The sequence below is a fragment of the Falco naumanni genome, chromosome 11, assembly GCF_017639655.2.
Source record: "Falco naumanni isolate bFalNau1 chromosome 11, bFalNau1.pat, whole genome shotgun sequence".
Classification (NCBI taxonomy): domain Eukaryota; kingdom Metazoa; phylum Chordata; class Aves; order Falconiformes; family Falconidae; genus Falco; species Falco naumanni.
Window position 1 is genome coordinate 8,573,267 of NC_054064.1, and position 23,683 is coordinate 8,596,949.

Here is a 23,683-nt window from a genome sequence, read left to right on the forward strand (position 1 = left end):
CGATGGTGGAGGAGATCTTGGACACTATACACTGATCACCCCTATAATCTGGAATCTGGTGGAAGGTGATTTACTTATTTCAGGAAGGCTTTGATCTGGATGGTTTTAAACCTACACTTACATATTGCGTTGAATGTGGCCCTGGGGCTAGGCATGTTCTCTCTAAATATTCTCAGACCTCATTGTTTTCCTAGTGCAAAACATCACCTAACTCCCATAGGTTTTGTTGAACAGGGTGTTTTTAATTATTTGGAGAACGTGTTTTTTTCAGGTTTCCATTGCAATTCATATTCACATATTAGTGTTTCTTGGCTTACAAATACTTTGTACTTGACTTATTTTTACTTTAATTGTTAGTAAAAATATACATAATGAAATAACCAGCAAGTTATTTTGCCAGAGGGTTGATAAAAAAAAAAATGTTTTCCTAGGGGGAGGAAAAAAAATCTGTTTGAAAATTTCTCATTAAATGTAATTGGCATTTCTGGACATGACTGACACTAGGAAGTTTGAAAAAATGCCCATGCTAACAGGCCAGGGGACAGGAATTTGCTGTATTTGACAGGCTGTATACAAGAAGGATGCAGCACTACAAACTCGGCAGCACGGCTTTGCCAATGTGTCTAGACAGCCCATCTCCACGGGGGAGAAAGAAGCTTATTTCTTGGACCCGCTCCATCTGCGGCTGCTCCGATGAGACCAGACCACTTATGGTCTCCTGTATCGATGGAGACTTTCCATCTAAACGTTGGGTTTGTGCGGAGCTTGCTCAGCCCTCGTTGCCTGGTGACTGATGATGTACGTGAACTGTTGTGGGCTCCTGCAGCTGGCGGGATGCAGCGCATGGAGCAGGGGGACAACGGGGCACAGCACGGCTGCATTAGTCGTCTTTCTCCACCTGTGCTACCCTGGGTGAGCCATCGGTTCTTTTGCTGGCTTTGGGATACTCCTCTCTTAGGTGAGGATGTGGCTAGTCTGGCAATGGATGTGATTCGTTAGCTCAAGCCTTTAAAAAGGCTTAAATTCTGTTAAATTGTGCTAGAAGTGCAGCATTTGTCTGCTCACCCTGCACCAAACCAAAAGCAGTGTTTTGGGGCTGAGATACCCTGTGTCTCCGTACAGGTCACCTCAATTGTCTGATCCTCTAGGTTAGAGTATGTGACATTTCACCCAGATTAAGGGCAGCAATAAGCAGATATCCTATAAAATACTCATCACCTGGAGGCAAAGATTACTTTGTATTAGGGATTGTAGTTTCCAGCATATCCCCTCGTTTGCCCCAATTTGCAGGAGCCCTGACAATCATTATTCTGCCTGCTCTGCTGGGAATTGTGCTTTTCAGACTGCAGTGAACTTTGTGGAAATACAGAGGTTTCCATTTTTCAGCCTTTTGATTTAAAATCTCTAGATAATTGTTTGACTCTGGCAGAGAACCATTCAAAATACATTCCAAAATATTCATCATTCCAGCAGGCTAAGAAACATAAGATGTAGCAATTTATTAGCTAATGCGAAATGCATTCGCCATCCAGAAGAGACTAAGGATGGAGGTGGGTTTGATTGCCCTTCGCATCCCGCAGAGCCAGGGCATGGAGCATGCCGGAGCCCGTGGTCCATCCCATCCAGCCTCCTGTTTTGTGGAATGCCCCTGTGTCCAGCAGAAATCCCCCAGAGCCCAGCAACAGCCTTGTCCCTCCTCCCTGTCCCCTGGCCTTAGAAGAGCAGGTTTTCACTATGGACCTGGGAAGGAGGAAGAGTTGTTTTGAAGTGGCCCTACAGGCTCTAATCCCCTTTGCATCCCGTAGCGATGTGGGATGTAGAGGTCCTTTATCCCCCACTCAAAGAGCGCGCTCCTGGTCAGCATGCTCAGCCCTTGGAAAAGGCAGGTGGACTGGATGCTGTCAGCCAGGGTCAAGGTCTGTTATTTCTGGATCTCCGATGCCATCATTTTTCCAGTTGTGATCAAGAGGGACCCATAAAATGCATTAGCGGTCAAAACCTGGATTTCTAAAAGAAGCTCTGCTGCAGCTCCAGTCCAGTTTGCTTGGTAGGGACAATGGCAGTGGTGGTTTGATTTGGTCGAAACACATTTATTCTTGGACGCTAATGAAAGGGGAGCGCAGCCTTTGGAGAGCTGGTTTTGATGTTGTCACCATCATTTGCACTTCCCCTTCTTCCAGCCCGTGGTGCTCTGTGGTCCTGGCACAGTCGTTCTGTGCCATGCAGTTTGTGATCCTGGATATTTCAACAACAAACAGATGAAATATCCATTGAGAACCGTGTTTCTGCCTACCGGTGGGGCCAGCTGGTGTGCGCGTCCCCCGCCCCCGTCATTGTCCGCTCGTTTGGGTCCTGCGTACCAAAACAACACATCCAAGTGAATTTCCAGATCCAGTCGGGATGGGGTTGTTTAATAACGGCACTTCTCAGCAGCGCGGTGGGCCTCCGCAGGGACCTGAACAAGCGGAGACATTCATGAAGCTGGTCAGCTTGAGTCAGTCTTTCCCGGCGCGGGCGGGAGATTGCTGGGTAGCGTTCACAGGCTCTTGTGGCTGCCGCAGCATTGGGAAATGAGCCAGCTGAAAGGCCCAAAATGCCAAGTGGTTCATCTGCAACATATATATGGACTGAAAAATATCTCCCCCAAAGCAGCTTTCTGTGTTGGCAAAACCCTCTTTTTTTTTCTTCTCCCCCCCCCCCCCCCTTTTTTTTTTTAACACTTGTCTGCTTCTTGCAAAAATATCTCTGATTTTCCCCATTACAAAGTTTTTCTAGCTGAAGTTTATGAGGATTTTTGCCGCTTCTCTTAAATACAAGAGAAAAGGTAATGAAAGTGGTATTGCCTAGAGCTCAGGTGCAGTGGGAGGGGGACTTCAGAGTCCCCCTTCATGGCTTCTGGCTAATGCATCCTACGTGAGTACTAACAAGGAGGCTCAACCTTCTGAGTCTGTGGCCATCGGAAGAAAGTGGAAGTGGTTTTTATTGGTGTTGGTCTCAGGGGCTACACTGAGGGCTGGAGAGACCTTGGAAAGGCTGCTGTGTACCATCCCGAAGGGTTGGAGCAGCTGTGGAGTTGTCTGTGTTGTGCTCCTAGCTCCAGTACACCCCATTAACCCCTGGCCCAAGCACCAGCATCGTTTTTGCTCTGTCCTAGGGACTCCTTCCTATAGAAGGAATCAAAATCCACTCCATGCTTGGTCCCTACAGTGGAGGAGGCTCCCTAACATGTTCTGTATTTTGTTGTTAAATCCTTGTCCCAGCAGCTTGGCATCAAAGGGCGTACTGATTCCTGAAACCTGGGGTGTAGGTGACACCTGTTTGCGGTTCACGTCCAGCTGTAGGTCTGTGGGTCACCTCTGTATGTAAAGAGAAAGGGGACACCGGGTAAATCCAACAGGAATGCAGGTGGAAATAATACTGTGTGCCTTTTGTATAACGTGTAATCCTATGGAGCTTGCTGCGGAGGGATATCGGTGTGGAAAACAGATTAATAACCTGTCTTTGCCTAATTGTCATGATCGTGGAATCATGGGATCATGGAATGGCTTGGGTTGGAAGGGGCCACTGTCTCTGGGGCAGCTGGTGGTGTCCAGGTGGACCTGGATACTGGCACTCGCAGTGTAGCAGCCTGCTCCTGCATGGGAAGGTCTCGTTACACGGTCAGGCTGAGAGCAGCAGTGATTCTTCAGAAGAATAGTCTCAGCCGTTGTGCTGGTTTGGATGTACCCCACGTGCACCTTGGCGTTAAAGGCAGCGTTACACAGCTCGGCTTCTCAAGCCTTTGTAGAAAGGACAAGGAAGGGTGCCAGAGCGGAGAGAAGAAAGATGCTCTCTGGCATGAACTGGGGCAGGGAGGGGGCAAGAGCATAGATAGGTGGCTTTGGAAATGAGAAAATACCAATGGAGCAGTAGGTAGGATGGAGGTTTGGAGGTTTGGTCCTGGCTGCATGAATGTCATTCCTAAGATGAAACATCAGGACACATGGCATGGGAAGGGGAGCTGATGGGAAGAGGATGTGGGCATTGGAAGCCATACCCCTGACCTTGCAAAGCCATGACTTCACACATGTTCAGCCCTGCCAAATGCACCAATCCTGGGTCTTAGCCAAGAGTGAAGAAGAGGCGGTGAAGGCTGAGATGCTCCAGCTCTCCAGGGAAGCTCTGGTGGGTCGTATTGACACCAGCAGCTGGACATCATTGCATCTGGATGCTGCGCTGGGATGCACAGACCCATTTTGGATATGATACCTTTGGGTATGGTGGTGGGGGTTGGCTGTGTGATTGCATTTCTGCTCCTCTGTCATGGGTCCAATGCTTCTGCAGCATCAGCATCAGCTGCCCTAACGAGGGACCTCGGGGGGTGGGGGGGGGAGGGGGGTGGGGGTCGGGACTACAGCCCCTCTTGGATCCTGTCCCCTCCCAAGCCTGGTAAATCCACCCCACTGGATCGCTGCCACGGTCTGGTGGTTTGGTCTCTTTGTCAGTTACAAAGTGCAGTCTCACAGAACATGATTTGCCGCTGGCAGGCTTTTAAAATATGTGTTTGCTTTTGATTATTTTTTTTTTTTTAATTAATTTTCCGAGGATCAATGTGGTAATGCATATAAAAATTACAATATGTAGAACAAAGTATAAAAGCATACAAGGAATTCCAAACACATAACATACTGTGCCTTGGAGCTTATGAGATCCATACAGTGCTTATTGTATTATGGGAACACTCTGACCCCAAGACCCGTCGGGAAGGCTTGTTAGAAGAGCAGGACTAAGCCGTGTGCCTTACGAGCTGTAGGATGCCCAGAAGGAAAACCCTAGCGAATAGAAAACCAGAGCTGTTGCTGACTAGTCTGTGGGATCTAAGGGGACTTTCAGTGGCTTTGTACCAATTTCTGGAGAAGGATGTATACTTTTGCCCCGCAAACATTGTTGTCCCAGTAATTAACACTCAAACATCATGTCTTTCCACAGAGACTGTCTGGATTTCCATTGGGTCATGATTACTTTTTCTTTTCCCCCCAAACATGATTTCTTCTGTCAACTCCAGTAAGTGGGAATGTTGACGTGGTTAGGGAGGATGCACATCTTAGCCGCTATAACTGCCCATGTGCTCAGCAGGTTCCCACCAGATGAGAGGCAGAGCACCAGAGCTGAAACCACCCGGAAAAGGAGTTTTGTTTTACATTTGTCGTAGGACAGGGCTCTGAGCTGCTAGGGAGGAGCTCATGCTGCTCTGTCTGTGGGTCAGGAGCAGAGCAGGTTGGGGTCACAGAGGCACCTGATCCCCAGCTCTGCGGACCCACAAAAGTGCAGAGCAGAGCACAGGGGGTGCCTCTGCAGTGCGCGGTAAGTCCAGCTGAAGACTTTGCATGCTAGAAACCAGGAGCTTAGAGGTGTCCACAGGCTCTCCACCAGGAAGGCAACAGTCCCAAGACCTCATTCCTGGTGGGCAAGAGGCACCGGCTGGTCCCGCACCTTGAAACCCACCTGGAAATCTCCCTTTTGGCCATGGCACAGGCAGGAGGTCCCTCTGCTCCAGCGCCTGTCCTGGTGGAGGACAGCAAGGGTGTCACTGTCAGCACTGGTGAAGCCACGGCTGTGCAGGACCTCAGCGAGTTCCCTGGCTCTGGCAGGCAGAGCTGAGTGCGACGGGAGACCGTAGGCACGCTATCCATGCAAAAGTTATTCACAGCTCTGTAATGATATGTAATTGTTTGTATGCGGTCAGCTAAAAATTATCCTGATAGGTTCCACATTGCAGACGCTTCAGAGAGGATCTGCCATAGTCCCATGGGTAATGCTGAAAATACCCACGCTTTTCTATTTAATATTAAAACTTGAGTTTTATATGAAAAATTCAGTATTGGCTGTCTGGAGTTCTGTGCTCATGCACTAAAGAGCTTCTTTTTTATGTGCAAAAATTGAACCTGATTAGTTTCTGAGATAATAAAAAAGTGAAGGCTTTTAGAAGAAGTATAGCATCTGTTTCTTTGTTTTCTTTTTTTTTTTTCCCCTGTGTTCCTGGTGATCTTAACAAAACTGGAACTTCAGATACTTGAGCCTTCTGTATAACTGAAATAATTTGAGGTCTTGTGCACAGATGGCGCACAAAAAGCAAACAAATAAACAGCGAAGGTTAGGAAAAAAGCACAGCCGATGTTGCGTCATGGGAAAAAAATGATAATTCAGAAATCTCCAATAGTCTGACCTGTAATCATAAATACAAACCTGCTGTTAGCGCGGTCGTACAGCTGGGCTTGGCGTCGCTGCTTGTCAGGGCTAGTTTCAGTATGTGGCTTGATAGGCATGTCCTACCTTAATGTAGTTATTTTTCTTCTAAGTGTCATCTTCATTCCGTATTGCCTACATTCATGATGTCTGGTGTAGGGTAGTTACAGCTTCGCCGTGTAACATTTCTGTACCCTGATGTTAAACCTTATTGCCATTTGAAAATACTTTTTATGCGTGGAAATACGTATAAACTGGAGTTCATTCTCTCCTGGGAGCTTTTAGAAACATACTTTAGGCAGCCCTGAGCACGGAATCTGAGCCGTGCAGGTTCCCTCACCTCTCTTGTGTCCCTGCTCGCGTCTGGCGAAGATGAAGGATGCTCCTGGGCGATGGGTTCCTGCTGCACGGAGGAGCAGCATCCTTCCAGGCGATGCTCGGGGAGGAAAGCTGCAAAACCAGCGATGGGCCTGGTCATCCAGCCTGGTCAAAGACATGGAAAACAAGCTGAGGGAAAACAGAGGTACGAGGCTTTTCCCCATTTTCTGCTGAAGTGATGTTTTCAGGCTGTAAAGTGGCTTTTCAGGTTGAGATTGTGTCATTTAGGGTGAATCTTGCTGTGGTGGGGCTCAGCATCGAGCGCTGTTGGTGTCCGCTGGCTCTTCCTGATGGGGTACGGTCCCGTCTTTGTGCAAGTGATGGTGATGGGACACCCTGCCCCCGGGCTGCCCTGCGCTGGCTCATCTCCAGCATCCCGCACGAATGGAAAATCACTGGAGACCCGACTCAGGTCGGTTGGGGCAGGGCTTTGCCATCAAGTGGATTTTGTACGTCCTTGTTCCTGCCTCCTGCTCCCCTTCCTGGCACCTTGTTTTAGCTTTGATTAAACCTTACGGGTCTGGGTTTTGGTTTTTGTTTTTTATGATGTAAGTTGACAAAGCTGCCCTGCACCCAAAGAATTGCAATATTTTGGAGGGATAGAATGAATCAAAGCAAAGCAGAGCGGAAATAAAACTGGAACAAGAGCCTGCAAAGGGTTGTAACTGGGTGGACAGGTGATGTTGGGGAGAGGAGCCTGCCTGGAGCCAGGGGCGACCTGCGGAAATATTTCTTTCTACTCAAACTTCTTAAATTTTAACTTTAAACCCAATAAAAAAGCCTGTTCCTCTCCCTTCTGTTCTCCTTTTCCCTTTCACCACCACTCTGAAGAAAACTTTCTTTTTTTTTGCTTGCAGAATCTTTTTTTTTTATTTTAAGAGCTTTTAGTTGCTAGGGTTTTGCTTTCTAGATTGTGGGTTTTTTCCCTGTGAAATAATTTGTCTTGTTTTTTCTTTAATCTGTGTTCAAACTTCAGCGGTAACTTCTTATTTTGAAGTCTGTGATTATAGTGCGATTCCTCATTTTCTTCCTGGAATCCTTTTTCAGTTTACAGTTTATGTAACTGATGTGACAAATCTTTCCTGCCTTACAGTATATGATAATTGTGGTAAAATGTCTCCGTCCCTCCCTTAATTAAATCCGATTGCTTACTTTCAATTCAGATCCAATTAATGTACTATACTAGCTGGTTCTGGACTTAATGGAACTGGTCAAAACTTTTCAAAACTGCCCACACAATGTCAATCCCATCTGGAAATTAGTTTTTGTTCTGACCTGGAATGAAAGCAAGTATGCACAAGCATTCCTGCAAAGTGGAAATCCAAAATATGTTGCGGTTGCAAGTACTGGTGGAAAAAACACTGGCCTTGTAACTTTTAGGTAGTAGGCGTTTAGTTCTCAACTCTGTTTTGCTTTATAATGCATTTTATTTTCAATGTGGCATCCCAACAAGAGCCGTCTGATGGTAGCCCGGTGGTAGTCGCAGGCACCAGGGCAGCCGCTGGGCAGTGGGGAGCATAGATCAGAGAGTCTTCGGGTGTGAATCTGCCTCATTGCGAGAGGAGCCAGGATGAGCAAGGGAAAGAACGGCATGTTTCGTATCATTTAGAAGCGATTGAAAATGCTTTGGTGCATCCTAGAAGCGCGTTTTATGTATGACAGCAGGATTTGTGTGTCATGGGTGAATGCAGAAATAACACAGGAAAACGCAAATGTGGAAACAGGAAACAAAATCCCCCAGCCCAACATGAAAGGTTGGGAATTTGAAATGAAATTCCCAGATTTTCCAGCATCGGGTTCCTGAGAGGAGAACGTGCGTTTCAGTCTCTCTAGGGGACGCATTTGCAAGCAGCTCAGCTTTTGAGAACGCTGCTCGTAATAAAATATTTCTGATTAAAAGAATGTTGATGAAAGACTTCTGACCCATCTAAAAAGCTTTAGAGCTGTTTTCTTCTTCTCTCCGTTTCTGCTGACTGCAGTCACTAGTGCTGTCAACACTGTTTAGAAATACTATTTTTCAGTGTTCAGCGTTGTTTTCTGATAAAGGAATAATGGCAAGGGAAAGAAAGAAAAAAAAAAAAGAATACCCTGCTGACGTGTTGAAGGCAGCCAGTGACTGCTGTGAGCAAGGTGACATTTGCAGACATCTGGGGTTTAGGTGCCTGCAATCCCTCATTAGCAGTTTGTAATCAACATATGGCATGTCTGCATGGCAAAACGCAACAAGTGATCAACCCAGCAGTGCTCTGGGCTAATATGGCTATTTTTATTTTTTTTTTCCTGCTACCCAAGTAACTCCTGTAGACATTTGGATCTAGCTGTGCTGTGCTGTTCCAGAAGTGCAGCAAAAGGAGATCCCAGCATCCCGACACCCCCCACCCCACCCCACCCCCCGTTACAGGTCGACACCTGCATCCAGCCATGTCCTGGAAAAAGGGGGTGACTCACGTCCCCGCTCCGTGCCAGCCGGTGCTGTAGGTGCGTTAGCCAGCCGTGACCCGACCATGAGTCACTGCAACACGGCCACTGCCTGCGACTTTCCGTTCCTTGGCCTTGCTATTTTTGGGTCCAGTAATTACGAGGTGAGCTGTGAATCACCGGTGTCTCGCTTTACACTGGGAGGAAACCAGGCAAGTTGTGTTAACGTGCTTGGCAGGAGGCATTCTTGTTCTCCAGTGTTTTACAAGCTTTGGCCCTTCTTCTTGCTCTCCAGAGTGATGTGCTCACCCTTCCTCATGTGTAACTGTCACGCAGGGTCTGAGCAACAGCCTGAAAGTGTTGGGCTTGTGCTCTCTCCAGACGGGTGTTGTCTTCTGGGCAGGAACTGATGCTTAAAAGCCCTGGAGGGGGTTCCCGAGGTGTCCCAAAGGCTTTTATTGATTTGTCCGTCCCGTCCACGTAGGCAGGGTTTAGATCAGAAAACAGCATTGAATGGATAACTCAGAAGGTGGCTGAACACCCATGTTGATGTTGGCCTCGCCGTGTCTGTGCCGTTCCGAGGGATGATCGTGCCCGAGGCGCGTTCAGTGCTGTTTGCTGTGGTGCGTGGTGCATGGCAGCGCAACTACACCGGAGCTTGCAAGTAGAGCCGGGGGAAGTCGCTGACCCTTTCTGTGAAGGCTTTGATGATGAGTCGGGAGAGGAATGTGCAGGACTTCACTGCTTCTTTGTGAGGGACGGACCCTGTGAGAGCGCTAAACCCCCCAGCAGGTAGAAACACACGTGTGGTGTAACAAGCAGCAGTTAAATCCCATCCCTCTGTGGCTCTGCTTCGCCTCCCGCCACCCAAGCAGGACGGATTCGCCTGTAACCTTGTTTTAATGCCCTGGGACTCTTGCACACGTTTGTTTTTCAGGCACGTTCCTGCCTCTGCCAGTCCCTTCCCAGCTCAGCTTTACGATTCAGTGGGCTTGTTAAAAATGGGTCTCCAAACGGTTCCTCTCAGACACAGGAAAACCGAGAATGTCTTTTTGCACCCAGGAATCCCCAGGCTGGAATGGAGTCTGCTGGGGACTGTCAGGCTGCTGGGGAAGGGTTGGAGATGGAGGAGCTGTAAACCTGCAGGAATTTGAAAAACCTGCTTTAATTTCAGAGGAATGTCCTTTTGTTCCCAAACGGATGGGCCCTGCTCCAAAGGCGTTCAGGTGCAGTAACTGCTAGCAGATGGGCTGTGAAAAGAAACACAAACAGGTGGTGAGAACAACAACCATAGACTTTAATTTCCTTGTCAGCTTCTCCCGGTGCCTTACATGCCCCCTCGAGAACAGGGGGATGAGGGGAGCTGTCATATTTGTAGATGGCAAAAGCAAGGACTGTTGAGGGGATATTCAGCAACTGTATGTAGCAGGTCAAGCCCATGGACTCATCACCAGGGCCAAGGTGCACGGTGATTAACTTAAAATATAATTTGCTAGCACATGCATTTTTATAGATGCAATGATCAATGTATTTTAATGCATACTGACTTGTATATTGGCTCAGATCCTCTCAGATGTAACCACTGTTGTTCCACATAAGACAGTGGGACCACGCTGACATTGCCCACCTGGGGCTCTGCCTGGTGCACTTGGCAGTGCTGAAGGCTGGGGCTGCATGAGAAGCCTTGGTGGTTTTGGTGGGACCCCAGATGTACTGGAGCACTGGAAGAGGGAGGAGTGGAAGGTGATGGTGTACCAGCCCTGTTCTATGGAGGCAGTGGTGGCCTCGACCCTGGCAGGCTGGTGCCTGGCTCTTCCCTTCCTTTGCCAGGGCTTCCTGCGGTGACTGAAGTGTTCGCTGGGCTGTGGCTGGGGTGACAAGCGAACGTACTTCGGTACAGGTGGGGTAGAAGTAAAAGCAGTGTCGTGGCCTCCAGCTTGTCCTAATAAAGAGCGTTCAAACCCAAAACTGGCAGGTGCTTGCCAGTACCTGCGAGCACCCGTGCATCAATAGCTCCATCACTGCTGCTACATTGGCATGTGCAGCAGCGCTGGAAAAAGGAGAGATGGTGCAGAGCAGCTTTGCTAAGAAAAGCCATTTCATAGTTGATGATAGTCAATAGCACCGATGTTGCTCCAGTGACTGTGGGCACAGCCAGCAGTGGTACACATGACTCCGTCTGATGTGCTGCTTTGTTGCTGGAATAAGTACAAACCAGGCACAACGCAGTACGTGCTCCTGTGGGGCGCACAGTTTGTTGCTCACCGCCTTGCTGGCCTGGGCAAGGCAAGGGGGGTGCTGGTGAGTGCACAGCTGTGCTTCAGTCAGCGGTATCCAACCTGCTGATGCTCAGTCTTTTATTGGGTTCTTGCTTCCCAATTGCAATGCTATCCATGTAGCCTGACTGTGTTTCCATGTCCTTGGCTTGCAAGCATACAAGTGTATCAGGCTCGTATCAGTCACGCTTCGTTTCCACTGTCTGACACCTCTTTGTTTACAGATCCCCTTCTCTGCCCGAATTGACGCCTCTGGGTCTGGATGCGGGGAGGATAGGAGAATGCAGCTGTCATTTAAGCCAAGTGGAGCTACATACTGAGAACAGCATTACCTTGGCTGTACTCAAGCCCAGAGTAATAGCTGCTTCCTTGCGCTTTCCTTACCCGGAGACAGGCACCCTTTCTCACAGTAAGAGCTGGCGCAGGATTGTGCTCATCCCAGAGGGCTGTGTTATGTCCTACTAAGGGCATTCCTTGGAAGTCTGAAGCGGAGATAACAGGGTTAGAAACATCTAACCAGAATTCTTTATGGTCAGAAAAGGTTTCTGGGATGATCAGGAATGAGGAGATGCATTTCGGACTTTTTTTTGGTTTTTAGAGGTAAGGAGGCGTTGGGTAGCTTGAGAGAGCTGGTACCGGTCTTACACAGTTAAGCTGGGAAATAAATGCTTGGGGTCGATGCGCTTTCCACCTCCTTCTTACGTGGGGACTAATGCGGTGCGGTTAAGGTGTGGTGTTTAAGTTGTGCGAGCCCCTTCCTAAGCCCTTCCCATCTTGAAACCGTTGAGGTTATTCACCCCATCGCTGCGGGCTCTTAGCTTTCTAGCCTTTCACATCTTCAATTCTCTCTTCTAGATGATCAGCTGAACTCAGAAGAAAAGAAGAAAAGAAAGCAGAGAAGGAACAGGACTACCTTCAACAGCAGCCAGCTCCAGGCACTAGAGAGGGTCTTTGAGAGGACACACTACCCTGATGCCTTTGTACGGGAAGACCTTGCACGCAGAGTCAACCTCACTGAAGCCCGAGTTCAGGTAATCACCATGGCTTGTATCTAGACAGATCTCACCTGGGGGGGGTCATCGGGCCGTTCCAGTATGGCAGCAGAAATCTTTGAGGTCTGCCATGGCACGCTAGGGTCACCAAGCCTCTGGGTCACGTATTCATGCCATGCCCTGAGGAGGACTGACCTGCCACCATACTTGCCACCTGCCTGGTCAGACGTGTTTGTATGGTTTGTTCAAGGCCAAGGTGTTGGATGTCCTGTGCTCAGGCTGCTCACGTTATCTTGATCTGCTCAGCTCTTAGCTTGCAAGCCTGCACCTTCTGCAGGTCAAAGCAGACCATGGAACAGACATGCCTACAGCACAGGACAGACCTGGTCCCACAGGGACCTCACCGAGCTAGTTCCTCCTGTGAGGGCTTTATCAGCACAAACATAAGGGCTGTCTTGTTAGAGTTTCCAGTGACAGGCGTGCCAGAGCAGCCTGCTTTTACAGAGTCCCGTCTTGGCCAGCATGCAGAGGTGGTGTGGTGGAAGAGTGAGTGCCGCAGCAGAGCTGGTTGCGATGGTTGGTGTGTCTGTGTGCTTCCCACCCCAGGTGTGGTTCCAGAACCGGAGAGCCAAGTTTCGCCGGAACGAGAGGGCGATGCTGGCCAGCAAGAATGCCTCTCTGCTCAAATCCTACTCAGGGGACGTGACCGCCGTGGAGCAGCCCATAGTACCTCGCCCAGCTCCGAGACCCACCGACTATCTCTCCTGGGGTACCGCCTCGCCTTACAGGTGCGTGAATAACCCCTCTGGGGCCGACCAGTTCCTGGCGTAGCACAGAGCAGTCGGAGAGCAGCCCTCAGACACCTGGGCTATTTGTATTCACATGGGACAACCGGAGGATACAGCCGGTTGACCACCCCACTGGTTTTCCTTACCTGTTCCCATCCCACCCCATCCACAGCCAGGCTTGCAAGGGGGGCTTGGTTGAGCATCATCGTGGCTTTCTGGCAGCCGGCTCCCTGGGAGGTTGCGAGTTCTTTTTTGGTCGTCTCTCTCTGCAATTCAGGAATTTTGGAAAGAGGGTCAGGTAGAAATAGATGGAAACGGAAGGGGCTGCACTTGCTTCCCGAGTGCATCCAGTTTAAAGCAAGGAAGAAGCCTTTCCGCGGGACACAGATCCAGGGGAGGTGACGGCAGAGCGCTTGGGGAGGCTCAGCCACCACACAGTGGCCAGAAGAGGGAGTTCCGTGGCTGTCCCTTGGCTGTCACTGGTTGGGATGCAAGGAAGGGCTGGGAACTCGCTCCATGCCTGTTGCTCCCCATCCCTCCCTCAGCAATTTCTTTCTAGCTGCTGGAGCACAAGCGTGTGTGCAAACGAGCCCTGCCGTTGTGCTGTGCCTTGCCCGCAGTAAGGACCAGTGTCTCTGGGTGGCAGGCTGGTGTTCGGTGGCCACCTCCCGTGGCCAGCACTGCTTTAAGGGCTGGCAGGAAAGAAGTGCAGATGTGGCAACCAACCCCAGCCTGCTCAAAGGATCTGGGACGTCCATGCATGTTGCAGGCTTCCCTGTCCTCCTCTGTGCCATCCACAGCCCAGCAGGAACTGGGTGTGGATGCAAGATCCACAGGATGTGCTGGTTTGTGGGGAGCCAGCTGGCTTGTAGGCAGTTAAAAGTGAGGTTGGTGGGCATTTTTTAGCACAGTGGCTTCATTGTTGGTCAGGACCTTGGAGCCTTCGGCTGGATTTCTTCCTGTTCTGGCTTGGTCACAGCTAGCTTTCCACTGGCTTCCAGGAGCCACACCATACCCAGGACCTCTTTTCCTCAGTTACCTTGACCCCCTTCTTGCACCCCAAACATTGCTTGCACGGTTAGGTCTGCACACTCATAGCCTTCTGATAGGTTGTCGCTTCAGTGCCATGGGGTCCTCCTCGTCTGCCCTGTAGCTCCAGGGTACTCACCCACTCCAGGTACTGAAAATTATGTTTCTGATGACCACCAGTTTGATGGCCCTTTTCCTTTGGATTTTATCTGAGGATGGCTGTCTTGCAAAATTCCCCTTTTGGGGTTAAGGCTTCCTCTCTGAAGTGCTCCTTGGTGTAGCATCCCAGGGAGGAGCCTGGGTGGGGAGTTCAGGGGAGGGAAACGCAGGTCCTTCCCCTGTCTGCTGAGACTGCTCTGGTCACAGTCTAGATCCCTGCCGAATGCTCATGGCTTATTTCTGCCTCTCACACTTTTAAAAATAGATCGTCCCTCCCAAGATGTTGTTTACACGAGGGGCTTCATAACGGCTTCTAGGAGAAGACCCTGCAAAGGTAACTTCCAGGGGCACACTGGGAAGGGCTGTCTGGGGCCACACTGGGCAACAAGAAGCCCAAAGCATCTGGGTTGTGCGAACCAGGAGAGCAAGAAGGGAAGGACTTAGGGATTTTCCTCCCACCCCCTCCTCCGAGGTCCAGACCTGGCTGTGCCTCTCCATGGTGCGAAGATGCCTCCTCTCTGTCTTGATATCTTCCTCTTGTCTTAAGCCAAGACATTTCAGCAAAGACATTTGCAGCTTACAGCAGTCCCCACTGGCTGACACGCCATCCAGGAGGGACTGTCACCCTCCCACTGCCCTGCAGAGGGGTAGGAGACACTGGCAGAGGAGCAGAGCAGCTGGTTCCTGCAATGCGGGGTGCTCAGGACCCTCAGGCACTTTACACTCCCCAGGCTTGCTAATCATCTCTTAGCAATCGCATTCACCTTAACAGGCTCTTGGGCCAGGTTGTCGCAGCCACATTAAAGCTTTGAACTGAGCAGAGTTATCAAAGTCTTGGACTCCTGGCGAAAGAGCCGTGCAGAGTGTTTGCATGGTCCTGTGCCCCCTGCCCATCTCCCCCGCAGCAGCCCCCAGTGAGCAGCTGGTCCGGGCGCGGGCAGAGAGCCACGTCCAGTGCTGTGTGGCTGGTGCTGGTTTTGCTCTTAGATCTGGGGAAGGTTTTCAATCCGTGTGTTTATTCTCCAAATATATTCAGCCACAGGTCAACCAAAACTGTTTACAGATCTGTGTCACATAGATAGCCGAGTAGATACTATTATTTTTTGAAGTTGAAATGTTTGGCTTAGACATTTTTTACCCTAGGTTCCTAAGAAAACAAGACTAGCAGTTGCGCTGTCAGCCTGCACTTCCCACTCCAACAACCTTTGACTCCATGGGCCACTGAAAACCATATTTGAAAGAAGGATTTTCGGCCTCAGAAACATGATGTTCCTCTGTTCCGTGAAAGCAGGCAGCTGAGCAGGGGAAGGAGACTGTGCCTGAGCGGGGCGGAGGGAGGGGACAGCAGGGTGACTTCAACCCTTGTTAGACCCCGGGGACCCTCTGGAGCAGCCCGCGACTATACCAATGTTTGGAGCCAGCCTTCTCACACGCTGCTCCTTGTAGGATAACTGGCTAAAGAAGAGCGTTTCGGGAGATTTTCAGTTTAGCAGAGGTTTCACTGGGCGACAGGCGTTTTCCCCCCCAGCTCTGGGGGCTGAGAGCAGGAGGCTCCCTGCAGTTTTACACCAGTCTTGGGCAGCAGTCTGGTTTTGAATGGGGACAGTTTAGACCCAAGACTGAAAATTGCTGTTTTATCTTACCTGCAGTATCCTTGAGGCACTTCTAATTTCTAGCAGCACAGGAACAGGGGGGTGATGACCCTGTGGAAGCTTAAATAGCTCCCAACTCTACACTTTGTGTAAATTTGCAATGCTGCTGCAGGCAGTATTTGGCTTCTCGCATTGCTGCTGACTTAGGAGGGAGGAGAGGGTAAAGTCACCAACCCAGCCATGGAGAGGGGACTTTGGGGGGTGTAGGGCCAGCTGGGGAGGGCTCCAGGCATGTTGATCCATCCGTTGTGTCCTGGACCCTGGTGAACTCCAGCCGATGCACCCCAAGTTGGGCAGGGTGGAGCCTGTATTTAGATGTGTGTCTTTTAGCGTCCATCCTCTGTGTCCTTCCAGTAGCTGTTAGAGATTCCCAAAGTGTCCTGAATGCTTGCCCTCCTGGGGAGACCTGCGGTGCTTTTCCCTGGATGGGTGTCCTTTTACCCGTCCTTTCCGTGTGTGTAAGCTGCCGTGTTTCTACCAGTCCTGATGCAAAGATGACAACTCCTTCCTGAAAAAGTTATTTCCCCTGATTTTAAAGTGAGAAACAGGACTCATCTGGGCTGGAAGGGGACCCACTAGTATTACCTGGTCTATATCTCCCAGAGGCTGAGGGTTCAGACAGCACTGGGTTGTGTTTAAACTCTCAGCAGGTCAGCTCTGCAGTATGAAGTCAAAGATTCCCCCAGCGCTTTGGGGTGAACGTGCATGCCCACGGTCTGGCACTGGAAGAAATCAAAAAAAAAAAAAAAAAGAAGTAAAAAGCAACCAAGCTATCTTCTTTCTTGGGCTGTGGATGGAGGAGAGCGTTTCCCAGAGCCTCAGGTGTGAGCCCCGCAGGCAGGCAGGTGGAAAGGGTCAGCAGCAGACCTGAGCTCACCTCCAGGAAAGCATCTGTGGTTTCCTCCTCCTGAATGCGCTGGCTGCATTAAATGCGTGTCTCTAGTTCACACGGTGATTTTCAAGTGCTTTTGATCTGTGGACCCACATATATAGGAATATATATATGTATAGGAAATGCAACAGGTCAGGTAGTTTGCTGGGGTTTGGGGTGGGGGGTTGCTTTTCGCAGAAGGCTGGGACACATGGGTTAAGCAAATTTTATAGCAGTCTGGAAAGCAGATTTGCAAGTTTTTGGTAGGATGGGAAAGGACTCAGAGATCTTTGTTCAGCTTCCGCTGTCAAAAGTAATGGTTTTCATGAATAAAGTCATGGTTTGAAGGGAGAAAAGATGTTTTGGTTTGGTTTTTTTTCCCTCAGCCTTTAGGGCATGTTCTTTATGATCAGCTGAAGTTCTGAGGGAAAAAAATGTGGAAATTTTCATTCCAAAAGGCTGAAAGCAAAAAGCATCACAATTGTTGAAATGGGTTTTTCCCAGAGTGTTTCTTTAATGTAACATGTGTTTCAGAAGTGACGTGATTTCACAAGCCATAAAACCAGCAATTGCTCTCATCAAAAAGACATTGCTTCCAGTGGGAATACTTTTAAGGACAATGGTCTAATGAGCAGGCTGGGCAACCTGACCTCACTGTAAACCTTTTGGGTTAGAAAATAGGAAATGGAAATTTTCCTATTGACATCAACCAGCTTTGGCATTGGATATCCCTGAGTAACCGAACTGCAGCAGAGAGATTTACAGCATTGTTAAATAAAAAGTAGTGCTAATTCCCTGATCACATAAGTAATAGGTCCCGCACGTATGGAAACCCCAGGGTGTAACCTCGCTGCGATGCACGTCTGCTCTCTGCGTGGTGCGAAGACCACACCTGATGTGATGTTTCTCTCTTTCCATCCCACAGCGCCATGGCCACCTACTCTGCCACGTGTACCAACACCAGCCCAGCGCAGGGCATGAATATGGCCAACAGTATTGCCAACCTGAGACTGAAGGCAAAAGAATATAGTTTACAGAGGAATCAAGTGCCCACAGTCAATTAACGACTGGAGGCAGCTGCCTTGCAGAAGGAGAAAATACAACAGCACCCGTCCTGCTTCGCAACTTGTTTGTGCTGAAAGAAAAGAAAAGAAAAAAAAAAACCCAAAAAAAACCCAAACAAAAAAAAACACACACAAAAAAAAAAAAAAAAAAAAAAATAAAAAGAAGAAAAAAAGCCAACCCAAATCCAGAACTGAACATGGGGACCAAACTGGGAGCAAACTGAACCGCTCGTGAGTGACAAGGTTCCTCCTTCCTTTTGGGATAATGCCACCATTTTTTTTTCTTGTTATTGTCAGGTTTATTGCTTCTGCTCAATATACTACGAGCTTCTTCAGTAAAGGACAGTCTCACCCTTGTTGGGTTTCCATTTTTGTATGGGACTGCAAAAAGAAACCTCTGCCGATCTCAGCCTGAGGACGTGTCCCACCTACCATCATGCTGAGATGCAAAGCTTGCTCCTCTCCCCCCTGCCCCAGCTCACCCTAGAAGAAGAAGTTGTTTGGTCACCGCTTTCCGTTGTATCCACCTGACCCTTTGTCCCTCCAGTCCCTTGTGCCACAGAGGCAGCGCCGTTACTGCTAGTCCATGAGAAGCCCGTTAATGCAACGCGATGGGGTCATCCTGCTGGGGTTGCCTCTTACCAGTCCGAGATGTGAGGAAGACCACCTTGGGCTTCGCAGCGCTTCATTGCTTTCTTGAGTATTCCTGGCACTGCTGCCTCGAAAAGCCAAAGAAGAGAGAAAAGCCAACGTGGGTGTGTGAGCAGGGGAGGCGTAGTTGGGGGGGGGGGGGGGGGGGGTGTCGCTCTGTAGTGCCAAGAATAGGACTGTTAGGACACTCCTTTCCATGCCTTACAGTTTGCGCCACAGGCAAAGGCGTTGTCCAGATGCATTTGTTTTATATATACTGTATATATTTATATATATAAGATAATACATGCAAGCTTGGTTGGTGTTTTTTATTAAACAAAATAAAATCCATTGAAAATGTTTGGGATGTCTGTGCTGCATCCAGGTTCCTGGAGCCGTGCGTTGAAATTGCAGCCGCAGCCTCTCTCACCCTTGTCAGGGCTTTTCCCAGTAGCCTCCAGCAAGGCTTGAAATGGCCCGCTCGCACCTTCCCGAGAGGAGCCCCAAAGAAGTGGCACTGGAGGGAGCCAGGCTCCTTTGCAGATTTTCCCCATGGGCATTTGCAGCTTCATAGAGTGAGATGAGAATCTCCTCCCCAGTCGGATAGGTTCATGTGGCTCTTGGGAACACATGAGGACATCGCCAAGGAAAGTCTCTGCCGGCCCCTCTGAAGACAGGTAGTGTCCCAGCAGGAGCATCTCACACAAAGTCCGTATCTCCCCCCAGGTCCCATAAAACTGCCCGATGAGACTTGTCATGTCACTTTAACCACTCTCCTGCGCTCTCCCTCCCTGCTGCCCTCCCCCTGGGGTCTGGAGAGCTGATTAGGACCTAATTGCCTTTTGTCCATGAAGAGCAGAGGAGATACAACCCAAAAGAGCTTTCTTCTATGTAAGCATCCTGAGGAAATAAGGATCTTTCATGTTGCTGCTGATGCCTGCCTCTTTCAAATGTGGGGGGAGGCTTATTTATGGCAAATAGTGTTTGCACAGGAGACCTGCCCAAACCGAGTGGGACTTTGCCATGGAATAGTCCCACTGAAGGTAGCGGAACTACTCCATGGTCCAGGCTGGACCGTAAGGGAAGGAGAACAAAGCTCAGTTACAAGCTGGATACTTCTGGTACAGTGGGTTAGGTGTCCTCCTTGGTGTTTGCTGCAGACACGCTGGGCACATGTAGATGTCTGACAGCGGGCTTTGCTAGTCTAAAGCGGTGCTGTGCAGGAAAAGAGAAATGGATCTCTTTACAGTGAAGGTGAAAATTAAACTGGCAGAGGAGGAATGGAAATCCAGCCAAAATATTTGAGCTAACGCTGGGGAAAAAGCCCCAAATCCAAACTGGTGTAAGTTGTGCTTGTGATTATGTGTGTCGCTGCAGGAATTCTTTTTCTCCCTGTATGGATATTTTTGAGGCGGGGGGGAGGAAAAAAAAAAAAAAAGGAAATCTAATTGTGACCAGGACAAAAAGCTGAAAGTCGCAGATTATGCTTGTGGACAGAACACCAGCAGGGGAAGTGAGGCTGGACAAGCACCGTGTTTTAAAAAATCCGTAACATTCTGTTTGATCCCCTTTTTTTGGCCTTTCCTTCTGTAGTCTGGAGAAGCTAACGTCTTGAAACCAAAATATTTCTGTCATGAGTAGTGTGGTTCCAGCTCCTAGAGCCAAGCGATCACATTGGAAATCTCAGCCTTCACTTAGAAACTCACCCTTGGTCCCTGTGCCTATGCAAACAGAAACTGTTGAAGAACATGTCCTGCACAACCAGAAAGAAAAAGGACCCAGTGCAACGTAACGTTACTCAGAGGGTGAACCGGTCGTTGCGTGCCTTAGCCCAGTGCTCTCCCCTCTCCTTGCCTTGCTGCCCTCCTCCACGATCCATCAATGTCCCAGCAGCACCAGCAGCCTGAACAAACTCCCCCGTGGTGGCCTGGGGCTGCCCCAGTGGCCACCCTGCAGGTTTCAGCTGTTTCCTTCAGCATCTTGGTGGGCTGTGGCTTCCCCCCAGTCTTTTCTCACCTTTTCTGCGGTAGAAAAATCACCTTGAGCCACTCTCTTTGGTGTCTGTGTACAGGCACCCATTTCTGAAGATAGCAAGGGGACAGTTCAGAGAGCATGAAGCTCCTGGTACCCCGTTATCCATCTGTGGACCGAGATACCCATCCCTATCCCCATACCATGGTGTTTCCATGAAGGGGCTCACATAGATGCCTGCGCAAACTCTTGTTCACCCTCCTCATTTTCTTTGTGTGAGGAACTGAGTTGACTTGCACGGGGCTGCTCCTGCGGGAAGGTGGTGTCAGCTTTTGCACTTCCAGTTCTAGTTGGGTTTTGCCTTGGGTTGGGCTGCTCACTTGGCATTGCCATCACAGCTGACCAGGCTGTTCTCAGTCCAGGTGAGACCTTTACATCACCTTTCAGCTGGGTGACATCAAGATGCAAACCAGAGCATCCAACACAATATTTGCTTCATTTACATGGATTTCCTAAATGGAGACCAGCCGGATGAATGGACAGGTTTTGTTGTTTGTTTCTTGATTGCTGAGGACCACAGCCGACAGGTAGTGTTGTCCATCAAGCCAAAGCAAAATTTTATGATCCTGTATGTTTAATCTGTATTTTATTGAACCATGTAAATATATGTGCAGATTAAGAGCCTTATCCTGAAAGCATGGAATTCTCCAGGTTTTTAGTAGACTTTCAGTCGCAGCAGTAGGAAGTTGCCATGGTTACCCTGGTTATCACTAAGTTTGGGTACCATTCAGGGGAGAAAATGGTCTTGAGGCACATTCCTCTCGCCTGCTCTGCAGGAACGCTGTTTTCTCAGCTCCCCCCCTTCTTGATGCAGATATAGGTACCCGATTTCCTCTGAGTGGGATTTTTGAGCATGATAGGGATGGATGATTGATGAGGCTGGTGGAGCTTGACGCATGTAGCCACGGGAGGGGTTCCCAGATGGACGTGTATCCTGTAAATTATCTTTTGCTTTGTGATGTAAAATGTAAAGTGTTTGCACTAGAATAGAAATGATCATTTTCAATAAAAGGGGGAAAAGACTCCCCAATCCTTTCTATAAGCTGCCACATATGAGTCACTGCCCTGAGGTGTCCTATAGCGTTGGCTGGGGCTGGGGACATGCTGGAGCCTTGGGGGGGTGGGGGGGGAGGGGGACTGGGGCCAGCAGAATGGGGCTCAGGGCTACCTGCCCAGCAGGCTTACCCTGGGGCTGCCATGCAGCCAGTCGGGGGGTGCCAGAGGGACCCCAGCAGAGACAGGGGCCAGTGAGCCAAGCAGACAGATGCTGTGTGCAGACCCCTGCCTGCCACAGGACCCTTCTGTCAGCCTGGGCAGCTACACATGAGTTCAGCAGCAACATAAGGCAGGAAGCATCCACAAAGACTTCTCCTGAAAGAGATGGTTTTGCCCCCAGCTCCATACATCCTACCAGGCTGGTGAGACACCAGCACGGGGCTGAAAGTGAGGCAGGGGGCTCTCCCTTCAGAGAGGAGACGGGAGGGAGGGCTGGACATCCCTGTGTGGGTGCTGGGGGTGGCTGACCAGCTGTGAGGGATGGGAGAAAGGAAAGCAACAAGTTAGGAGAGGAAAAGGGTTGATCCCACCACCTGTGCGAGGAGCAAGAAAAGGTGGGCTCAGCAGGGAAAATGCTCCACTGCAAAGCAAGGGAGATGTTCAGGAGGAGCTCAGAGGCTCACAGGGGCTAATTAGTGCAGGCTATTAAAGTAGAGGTGGGGCAGGTGCTGGGGAAGAGCTTGTGCCCCGGGAACACACCAAACCGGGCTGGGGCTGGTGAGTTGTGCTTCAGAGAGTAGGTCTCTGCTGGGAGCTGTTGGGGAGGGGAGGGGGGGGGATGCTGGGGACCTGGGAATGCTGGGTTTCTCCACGTTCCCTTCTCGGTCTCTGAGTCACTCATTCAAATTTGAGCCAAATGTTGGGGATCTCAAGCGTGTTGGGGTTGGCCTCCTGTTTCCCTGGTGCTCTGGCTTTTTACCCTCCATGGACAGTGTGCTAGGGTTGTTAACCAGCCTGGACCCAAGGGCAGCTAAATTTCAGCAGCCCAGTCCCCAGAAAGACCCCGCTAAAGGGCGATGGGTATCTCTGCAAAGCCCTCAGCAGTCAGCCAAGCTTGCATTCTTTGCAAAGCTGATTATTCACCCCTCTGAAGCTGAAATAATAGTATCGGCCTCTTATTATTTCTTGGTTGCCAGAAGAAGTAGACTTGCAAACAGCGTAGCTTCCAAGTTGACTTTGAGACTGGAGTGGTTTGGACTGAGTTGAAACAAGCCTCAGATGTCCATCCAGACCTGCAGCTGGCTCCTCTGAGCTCTCTGTGGGCAGGTTTCCATCTCCCCACCTAGCGCTGCTGTGCTGTGGCTCCTCACCCGATGGCTGCCAGTCACCAATGCACCAGGAATTACCACCCTGTGGAGCTCCAGCTCCCAGTTTGGCCTGGATTTCCCAGCAGGACCAGTGAAAGCTATGACAGAAGCAGCGTGTGGCAGCCTCCCTGCACACAGAGGCTGCCATGTGCTGCTTCTGCAGGTATCTCCTGAACATCTGACCGTATGTTAGACCCATGTAGTGTTTCTCCCCGCAATGGGAGTAGATACCTAATTCAGTTGGGCTTCATCTCTCTAGGAAAGCCAGTTCTCCTGCTTGCTGTCACTTGCTGACAATGAGCGATGCTGCTTATCTTCGTCCCAAACTCTCTTTGGGCTCAGGAGGAGGAGATCCAGCCCCTCTTACTCTGATCATAACAGGTGTTGGATTAATTTTCAGCTGGAAATTCTTAATGACAAATGTGGATGCAGGGGCTGAACATGAGGCTTCTTAACCGAGGTGTCCTCCCAGTAAGAACCCAGCAGCCATGGGAATGATGAGAGACTTGTGTTAGGGCAAGTCCTTGATCCTCTCCTGGGGGTGGTTTTCTCTTAGTTCAGGGAGCCTGAGCCCCAGCAGCTGAGGTGATGCTGAAGAAGAGGTGCTGGTCCCAAATCACACCATGCCCCTGGAAACCTCCCTTTTCGGTGGCACATCTGGTCCCTTCCTAGGTCCAGCTCTCTGACCGGTGGCTGCTGCTTGCACCCACCTGGATGGGCTCTCCTAGAAAACCAGAAACTGAAGTCCTGCCAGCACTGCTCCTCTGGCCATGCTGAGCACAGAGCCTCCCCCAGCCCCGGGCAACA

General features: G+C 49.9%; 1 protein-coding gene across 2 annotated transcripts in view; it reads left to right on the forward strand.

Moving 5' to 3' along the window:
• Nucleotides 1-21,518, forward strand: part of PRRX1 (paired related homeobox 1) — a 38,904-nt gene extending 17,386 nt beyond the window's left edge. Inside the window, exons 2-5 of one of the 2 annotated variants that reach the window (XM_040611359.1) lie at nucleotides 12,153-12,328; nucleotides 12,896-13,077; nucleotides 14,531-14,599; nucleotides 17,714-17,797. In XM_040611359.1, the coding sequence (XP_040467293.1) occupies nucleotides 12,153-12,328; nucleotides 12,896-13,077; nucleotides 14,531-14,582 (410 nt within the window). In that variant the 3' untranslated portion in view covers nucleotides 14,583-14,599; nucleotides 17,714-17,797. Of the gene's footprint in view, nucleotides 1-12,152; nucleotides 12,329-12,895; nucleotides 13,078-14,530; nucleotides 14,600-17,713 lie in introns of both variants that reach the window. The other variant, XM_040611358.1, reaches the window with a different exon arrangement.
• Nucleotides 21,519-23,683: the final 2,165 nt, after the last annotated feature.